The sequence below is a fragment of the Perca flavescens genome, chromosome 18 (assembly GCF_004354835.1).
Source record: "Perca flavescens isolate YP-PL-M2 chromosome 18, PFLA_1.0, whole genome shotgun sequence".
Classification (NCBI taxonomy): domain Eukaryota; kingdom Metazoa; phylum Chordata; class Actinopteri; order Perciformes; family Percidae; genus Perca; species Perca flavescens.
The window spans coordinates 16,675,018-16,683,802 of NC_041348.1; the positions used below are offsets into that span (position 1 = coordinate 16,675,018).

An 8,785-nucleotide genomic window follows, 5' to 3' on the forward strand; every position below is an offset into this window, starting at 1 on the left:
GCTCCACCAATCAGAGAGAAAGCCGGCATCCCCTGAAACCAGATGGTCGCTGATATATAGCTTGAAGACGAAGCTGATGCAACACGGGCCGGAGTTAACACGGGCATCGCGTCAGAGCGCTGAAGCTCAAAGGAGGACGCTGCATCTTATTTTATTCTCAGAAAGCCAGTCAGACAGGAGTTTGTGCAGTTTATAGTCCTGAAGATTAACTGGTAAGTAAACTGCTTCCATTGAACTGTATATATTAGCCTTGTCCGCTCAGATTTAGAAACTGAAATGTGTTTAAATAATTTGAATCGGGGTTATTAATATGTAGCCTACAATCCTGTATTTAATTTGTCTACTGCGTCAACGCATTGTCTCTATTATTGTGCTTCTTTTATATAAATACAATGTGCTTTTCTGGTCAAAGCAAAGACCCCTTCTTAATTATATTGTCAGGCTATTGAAACAGTGACGTATTGAGCTAAAGGCCGTGGGCCAAGAGACGGCTTCACTCCGGCGCACTGGCCTGGTTTCATTTGTCTGGATGGCTGACTGCGTCTCACTGATCCCCATTTATAAAGATATGTTATATCTAAAGTAGTACAGTAGACTGCTCACCACCACCAGAGTCCACGTGGAAAAGCAGCCACACTAAATGTAGATCAGCAACCCTTTCCTCAAGGAATTAAATTATAAGATCCACCACAACGCGCCGCAGCAGGTGCCAGAGAGGGGGACAGCTCTGAGCCCCCTGTTACACAACTGCCTTACAGGCACGTAACCATGTTGGCACAACAGTGGATAACCCATGCTGTGAGTGGGGCAAAGGGTCAGTGCCACATGCAAGATGGAACAAGAGCGCACGTTTTTTTTTTTCACCGCGAAAAATAGTCCAAAACTTCAGCTGTTAATAATGCTTACTCTATGATCGCCCTTTAAATAAGAATACTCTTCAAATGAGAATTAAAAAGATCCCTCAAGTTCCAAAGATATTTAAATGCTGCCCCATTAGCGGTCGACCTGTTCTTGGCACTAGTTGTTTTCGTCTGCTTCTGTACGCCCTCTTTCCCTCATTGGCTCTCACTGAAGGCAGGGTCGTATAAATACTCTCAAGTTGCGCTCTTCCTTCCTTTTTTTTGAAAGCTCGCAGCTGTCTCGGTAAGTAGGCTACACTTCTGAAATGATGCGTTACGCTAAAGTCGAGGCGACGAATCAACAAAGGCTGCTTTTCATTAGATTAATCCTGCTGCGCTGTTAACTTCTTTAAATGATGCACATGCCGTTTTGAGAGCTGCTTTCATTGTGCTGACTCAGTTTTCCATCTTTTGTGTAGTCGTGTGCGTTTCTACATAATGAAATGCATGATGGAATATATATCTAGAGTAATGTCCCAAAAAAATTAAATGTAAAAGCTAACAGGCTGTGAGTGGGGTTGCTAAGCGCTCGAGTGCGCCGTTGCGCCTCTTTGGAAACAGCCTGCCGTTATCATTTGCATTTAGCTGAAGCCTACGTGTCTTCTGTGCTGGCACATTTTCTTGCGTCTCAGACCGTTTTTCAGTGTTATTTTTCTGTAGATGTGTAACTCTTGCGAGTACCACCATTTGGCCGCAGGTACATTTATAAGAGTAAATTAAATCGTCTCCCTCAGTGCCAGTTTTGTCGTCTAGTCCTCAGACTGTCTGTCTCTCGGCGCCTGGGGTCTGGAGAGGAGCCAGAATCTCTTGACACAGAACTTAATGCCTTGGCCAAAAAATGTAGTGAAAGAGGCCACCAGATGATGGCAGTCAAACATATTAAAAATATATATCTAAAGTGGCTTTCTATAGATAAAAAAAAAGGCAAATTTCCCTGCTCTTTAAAGAAAAAAAAGAAAAAAAAACTCATGACACATTGAATTTCACTCATGCCTGTGGAATTTGACAGATTTTACCTTAACATGTGATCATACTTTTTTTCCTCCGCAGGTACCAGCATGCCTGTCATCAGAACCCTCAGTAAGGTGGCCAAGCAGGCCCTGCTCAGCACCCCTGGGTGCAGCTGCCAGCCCCTAACGGTGGCTGTACGCAACATCAGCTTCTCCCCCCGGCAGGTGACTTCTGATGCCAGCTTCCACTCAGTGTCCTTCTCAGAAACAGACCACCCCAAGGTGCTTATCACAGGTACGCAGCATCTGATTTTTGGTATTTAACAACCCTGTTAAACAAAGTAGAGCACAGTCCTTTTTGACAAAAAACATTTTTTTAGAAAAGTTGTGAGCTGGTAAAGATTCAAAGCCAGTAGGATTTTTAACACGTTTGGCAATGAAAGCAGAATGGGATGACAGTTAAAAAGTGTAGGCGTTAAGTGCTATGAACTTTTTTTTTCTTATGGCGCACTCTCCTTCTTAGTTACTTCAGTCTCCATGGAAACGGGTACTGATGATTATTAACTGCTGCTGATTTGCTGAAGTGTGCAGAGTCCTCTGATGACACCTAGTGCTTCTGTCTCTCTCTCTGTCTAATGCAGGTGGCCTTGGGCAGCTCGGGGTGGGGCTCGCCAAATTGTTGAGGTAAGATTTCGAATTACAGTTTGTCAACTGTTTTGATACAGTGCAACAATGTGAGAACTGGTATTATTCAAGTTGTATAACATTGACTTCTTTCTTCACAGAAAGAGGTTTGGAAAGAACAATGTCATTCTGTCTGACATCAGGAAACCTCCAAGCAACGTTTTCCACAGCGGTGAGTGGACTAATATACTGTACTGTATAAGAACTGAGTTCAGCAGTCTGGAATTATTCAGATTCTGACTTTTCAGATTCTGAAATTTCGGGAAAGAGACTTCAGATACAGTTTTAGGGGACCACTAAGGCCTATATAAAAGCATCCAAAAAGCACCATGTCATAGGACCTTTAAAAATTCAGACATTTGGCAATGAAGGTTGTTAATGTGTTACAAATGTACCACAGCTGTATTGCCAAATAGAACAACAGTGTTATCAAATAAAGCCTATATAGTTGTTATTGATTATATTTCATTGAAGCGCAAGAGGAAGACACATTTTCCTGACAATGTTGGTAATAAATTACGCCGAATCAATATGTGACGCACGGTGACGCATGTTCTGCCAATGTCCAGTAATGAGCTGTCCAAAGACATAATGAATGTAACAGCTTTGCGTTGCAAACAAAATTAAACTGGAATACATGTAACAGGAAAGAAACATACATACATACAACAAATTAAGAGCTAGTTAACTGCTGTTTGAAGAAAGGGGAAGGACAGATAATCAGTTTATTACAAGCCTGTATTGAACCTGAGACACAGATGAATTGAGCAGTTGATTTATAAAATCTTGAATCCTCTCTTTCACCATCAGGCCCCTTCATCTACTCAGACATCCTGGACTACAAGAACCTACGGGAAATTGTGGTGAACAACCGCATCACTTGGCTGGTTCACTACAGCGCCCTCCTCAGTGCTGTTGGAGAGGCTAACGTGGCCCTGGCGCGCTCTGTAAACATCAACGGTGAGCACTTGCTAACTTTATCTTATTGGGTCTAAAGATCGACGTCCCCTCAAATTTGGGTGAAGTGTGGTGTCCTAATAGTATGGATCTTTGTTTCTTAGGGCTTCACAACATCTTAGACATCGCCGCAGAGCACGGATTGCGTCTGTTTGTCCCGAGCACCATCGGTGCCTTTGGTCCCACTTCTCCCCGCAACCCTACGCCAGATCTCTGTGTGCAGAGACCTCGCACCATCTATGGTGTTTCAAAAGTCCATGCTGAGCTGATGGGAGAGGTTAGAGTTCAGATTTCTTTCTTTTTGTCATTCCAAAACCAGACCCCACATAAACCATACACTGGATATATTGGCAGTTTAACATTACATTATTCTTCTCTTCTTATATTTAAGTTGTAATATGTAAAGTAGCATATTGGTATAGGCTATAAAAACCCATTGACATTTTTCAATGTGTTATCAATAATGGATATCCTATCTTTGGCAGTACTACCACCATCGTTATGGCCTGGACTTCCGCTGCCTCCGCTACCCTGGAATCATTTCGGCTGACTCCATGCCCGGGGGTGGCACAACAGGTGAGAGAGATAAAATTCAGATCATATACCAGCACAAGGTTTCAATTTTAATGGACATCTATTCCTGTACCGCTCCTGTCATGTAACAAGTTTGTTATGTAACTGAATTACTGCGAGTTGTCGTGGCCTGTTGTATTTTTAGGCCAGCAGATAACTCAATGCAATATTGCCATGTTTTCACTTGTCTAAAAAGCTAACACACCCAAAATCACTGTCATAACAGCAGTTTTGTTGAACATTTTGAAATTTAAATACTTCTGCAGTGTTGCACTTGTTCCTTTTTTTATTTTATAGTTAATCAGAAGGGCTTATTTCAGAATTTGTTGAACCATAATGTTTTTATTTCTGCCTCTGACCAGACTATGCTGTCCAGATTTTCCACGATGCAATCAAAAGTGGCAAGTTTGAGTGCAACTTGAGACCCGACACACGGCTGCCCATGATGTACATTGACGACTGCCTGCGTGCCACGCTGGAGGTGATGGAGGCGCCAGTTGACACGCTGAGCATGAGGACCTACAACATCAACGCCATGAGCTTCACCCCCGAGGAACTGGCCCAGGAGCTCCAGAAGCAGATGCCCGAGCTGGAGGTCACGTATGACGTTGACCACGTACGGCAGGCCATTGGTAAGTCCCCTTTTTGATGCATACTGACCGATGTGGCCACAACTGCTAAATACTAGACAATTAAACATTTTTACCTTGATTTCCTAAGATTCTCTTGAGTCAGCCGCTTTAAAGACATCATCGTTTGTTATCTGACATGCTAGAATATAGAGAACGAAGTTAACCATAAGCAAGTGAGCTTATGAGGGTGTATTAAGCTGAGCAAGGGTGCATTTTATTTCTCATAAATTCTTGTGTTCATTTGCAAGAGGAAGATTGAGTTGTTTCTTATTTCAAAAGTTGCATAGTCTTGCTTTAAGGCTATTGGCAAACACAGATCTGAAGTTAGTTAACTTTTTAAGTTAAATTCTGTGTCTCGCTTTTGTGTTTCTTACCAGCTGACAGTTGGCCAATGAACTTCGACGACTCCAATGCACGGAAGGACTGGGGCTGGAAGCACGATTATGATCTTCCAGAGCTCGTCCAGACGATGCTTAACTTCTTCGGCGCCGAGACGCTCATGGCTCGAGCTAACTGATGGCGGACAGCGTGTGTTCTTTGTACATAATGTAAAGACTGACCAAAGAGAATAGAGTAACATGGCCTGTACATAGTCGTTCTCTCACTACTCTGTAAAATAAGAAGGGCTGTCCTTGCCTGGCATAAGGCTACCATTTCTCCAGAATGTAAAGGTCAGTGCAGGCTAGAAAATCCTCCCTGCTCCTGTCTATCTACCCCTGCTTTGCTCTTTTTGCTCATCCTTCTGCTTGGAGATTTGGGCAAAGAGCAGTCAATGGAAGGCTGTCAGCAGTATCGGGGATAACAAGTGGCCTGTGAAAACTTGTTTGGATGTAATACAAGATGACTTGCATGTTGATCAATTGTGCACTGTTGCTAAAATGATTTTAACAAAGTAAGAATGTTGCATTGTGTATTTGTGACCAGTTTTCCTTTGGAGATCCAAATTGTTCAGGGTTTTGTTTTCTGCTACATTTCAAAAGGTTGTCTGATACGGCGCATCTGTATTTCGAGCAGTGCGGAGCGATAATTCTTAAAAATTGTTCTTCTGTTTATTCCACGTTAACATTATTTATTCTGTCTGTTGGTGTTAAAACATGTGGGAGCTTCATCAAGTGAAAGCATTTCTTAACACTTTTGTTTCTAAGCGTTCCTCTCCACTTTTATGTTATTTTATTTTTTCATCAACTCTAGTGGGATTATTTTAACACAAAAGGGAAATGTGAAGCTGTATGCCACATTTATGTTTGGCCACATTTGGTGGTTTCTGTATTTCAACATTTTGTATAAGAAATGCTGAAAGTGGTTTCTATGTGAAAGTCTGTCTGTTCTTCAATCACATAATAAGCTTTGACAATAAAATATTTTCCACATACCTCTGCCAGTTTCTGTTGTCCTTTTCACACCCTCACAACATGAAGAGAATTTAATCATGCAGACTCTCTTTCATTAATATACCTCATAGCAAGTCACCTTAGTTGTTACCCTTTGAGTGGTGGAGAACGCATCGTGGCAAATATTTGAGTACAAAATGTCCTCACTGTAGACACTTCACTCCTGTTAACAGGGGTCTGTCTGTCTTCACTTAAAGAGTTACATTTGTAACATTTTGAAAGAATGAACTTCCATTTGTTTTAAAGCATAGTATAGCGAAGCCAAGCAGTCTTTCCGGGTTGTGAGTTACGCAAGCTTTCGAGCATTAGCTAGATATCGCTTACAGCATTACTGGCAGTGTGTAACCCACAGCAGATAATATGCAGAGCATGCATTTAGTAACTTGATGGGCATTCTGTAGAGTAAAGCTTACATGTAGTGCCATGCAGGATCCCTCTAATATGTGATACCGCATCTAATGCGAAAATACCATGTTTCGCAAAGTGAACACGCTTTCCTTGTCTTTCTCTTAAACTGTGCGGCTGTAAATATACACGTACTGCCATTTAGGTTAAAGCTTTGTCTTGTGCAATTTTACAGTTGGCCTCAAACTGAAATTGCTATTTTGTGAAACATCAATACTCAGAATCACTGTGTAGCTGCAGCCATAATTGTGACTGTGTTGTTGAGTACAGATTAAATTACGTTGGCGATTTTAATGATATATTGTGGACTGTTTTAGCATGGAGTGTAAAAATTAAAGTTCATGTTTTAATACTGGATGTGGATGAACCGTGAATATGATTAACAATATTTATAGGGTACACCATACAACACTGGGTAAAACAAATCTTACCCTATGCATATTTCATATTTACAACAAAGTGAGGCGCACATGAGCGGTAAGACAGACTGAAAATGTAGCATGAAGTTTCACTGAACTGTCTGCTTTTGGTTTATATTTTCTCCAGTGTGTGTCTAACTGATACAAATATCCAAATGTATTTCCCCAAAACAATTTAGTAGAGGGCAGTAGGGTTAATATTGCAGGCATACTGATATTCAACCATACTCTAGTTAAACTAACCCAGATGAGAAAAGTGTCCTTCTAAGCACATCAATAAATGCACTAAAGCGAAGCGGTTTTATTTTCTTCACTGAATGGGATCATAAACTGTAACCCTGAGGACAGCAATGTCCTTCACTACACGCTTGATAGCCTTTCTTCAATTTCTCTGTGTCAGTAATTGGAGCTGTTCCGGGTGACCTTGGTTGGTTTTGTTATGCAGTTGTGCTGCAGAGAGAAAAGACCACAGCGGGAAGATAGACTGAGTGCAACGAGATTTGCTTCATTCAGCTGAAATAAATGATTAAGTAAGGTGAGGTGCATTTTTTCATTTGGTCTCAATCGTGAACAACTCAGACTGAAGAGCACTCAGGCTTTCATTTCTACCAAACATTACACAAACTCTCATCAATAATTAGCACCTCTCCTCTGTGAATGTGGGTCAATAAAACTGCAGGTGTGCTCTCCGGTTTGGATTGAAAAATTATCATTTTTTTCATAATTATTAACGTGTATGCAGACATTTATTTTCACACCTCCTTGTAAGTAGGAATGATTTCACACAGTTCTCACATCCAACAGAAGTTCTACAAATAATATTATCTTTGTTTTCCTAAGATTTTGCAGCTCGTATAACAGGGGAAGACAAAACCGTGTTAACACATCATGGAATTGGACTGCAAAGTATCTCAATCATACTTACTGGCATGCCTACAAAAGTGCATCCTCTTCCTTTGAATGCAAAATAGCAGCATTTCTTTTGTTTTTGTAGTTTTTTTTTCAATCATAAAAGGGATTAAGTTCGCAAAGAAAGATGAGACAACAAACAGGGAACTTATTTAGCCATTCCAAATGTTAAAGTCCTTTTTAAATAAGACTATGTAATTTCTGTCCTCCCTCATATTAAAGATTGCAATTAGTATACCTTCAGGAGTTTAGTAGCTATGTTCCAATGTACTGCTATATTTCAATTTCTGCCATCAGCAACAGAGTGTCTTTTTCCGGACATAATAGCGTAGAGTGTGGGATGGTCTTTAAGAACTGAGAGTAGCCTACAGTGGACTAATGCAGGAAAATAAACATAAATCTTTCAGGATTTACAGCACACACAGGCACATGTGCAAGCAAATGTAATGCATACGTGCAGACCTGTTTCAGAGGAAACACATTCCTACATGCAAACTTTGTTTGTTTTGCAAGCCTGTGAATGTGACTCAACATGCGTGCCTCCCAGACAGAGCTTTCCATTGGAGGGTGGTGGAGGAAGGTGTTTTGAAACAGAAATAAAGAGGCACTTGTAGGCACATTCTACTGTTTGTTCTCTTTCTAGTAAGGGAAACCAGCATCTTATAGCCTGGCTGACACCAGACCCTTCTCAGCAGAGCAAATATCAAATTTGCCGGAAGTTTGTCAGGGTTTACCCAGGCTAAGCATCTTATGTAACAGTCTCCCTGGGTGTGCACATACACTGGCAGGCCCACCTCCCGCCAGCCAATCAGGAGGTTTCCTCGGTCCCCCGGGCCCCTCAGTGTTTTTTTGGTTATCAGTTTAATACGATTCACACAGTATAGCATCTATTGTTGGACCGGAGCAGAACGTGAAGGACAAAAACATAAAGAAGGCCAGGGGAGGGAGCTGCTGGGCAGTGGGCCA

General features: G+C 41.4%; 1 protein-coding gene across 2 annotated transcripts; it reads left to right on the forward strand.

Annotated features, from left to right (window-relative positions):
• Window positions 1-58: 58 nt before the first annotated feature.
• tdh (L-threonine dehydrogenase) lies at window positions 59-6,067 on the forward strand. Of its 2 annotated transcripts, none has more exons than XM_028605798.1 (9): window positions 59-212; window positions 1,950-2,144; window positions 2,491-2,533; window positions 2,635-2,705; window positions 3,344-3,493; window positions 3,595-3,767; window positions 3,976-4,066; window positions 4,426-4,695; window positions 5,073-6,067. In XM_028605798.1, the coding sequence occupies exons 2-9, from the start codon at window positions 1,958-1,960 to the stop codon at window positions 5,210-5,212; spliced, it is 1,125 nt and encodes a 374-aa protein (XP_028461599.1). In that variant the 5' UTR covers window positions 59-212; window positions 1,950-1,957; the 3' UTR covers window positions 5,213-6,067. The 2 variants fall into 2 exon arrangements, with proteins under 2 accessions (XP_028461599.1, XP_028461600.1); XM_028605799.1 differs by lacking the exon at window positions 59-212 and adding an exon at window positions 1,047-1,143.
• The last annotated feature ends 2,718 nt before the right edge of the window (window positions 6,068-8,785 follow it).

Coding starts and splice junctions, on each gene's coding strand:
- tdh (XM_028605798.1), top strand. CDS start 1,958: ATGCCTGTCATCAGAACCCTCAGTAAGGTGGCCAAGCAGGCCCTGCTC. Junction 2,706..3,343: donor AAGCAACGTTTTCCACAGCG/GTGAGTGGACTA, acceptor TTTCACCATCAG/GCCCCTTCATCTACTCAGAC. Junction 4,067..4,425: donor GCCCGGGGGTGGCACAACAG/GTGAGAGAGATA, acceptor GCCTCTGACCAG/ACTATGCTGTCCAGATTTTC.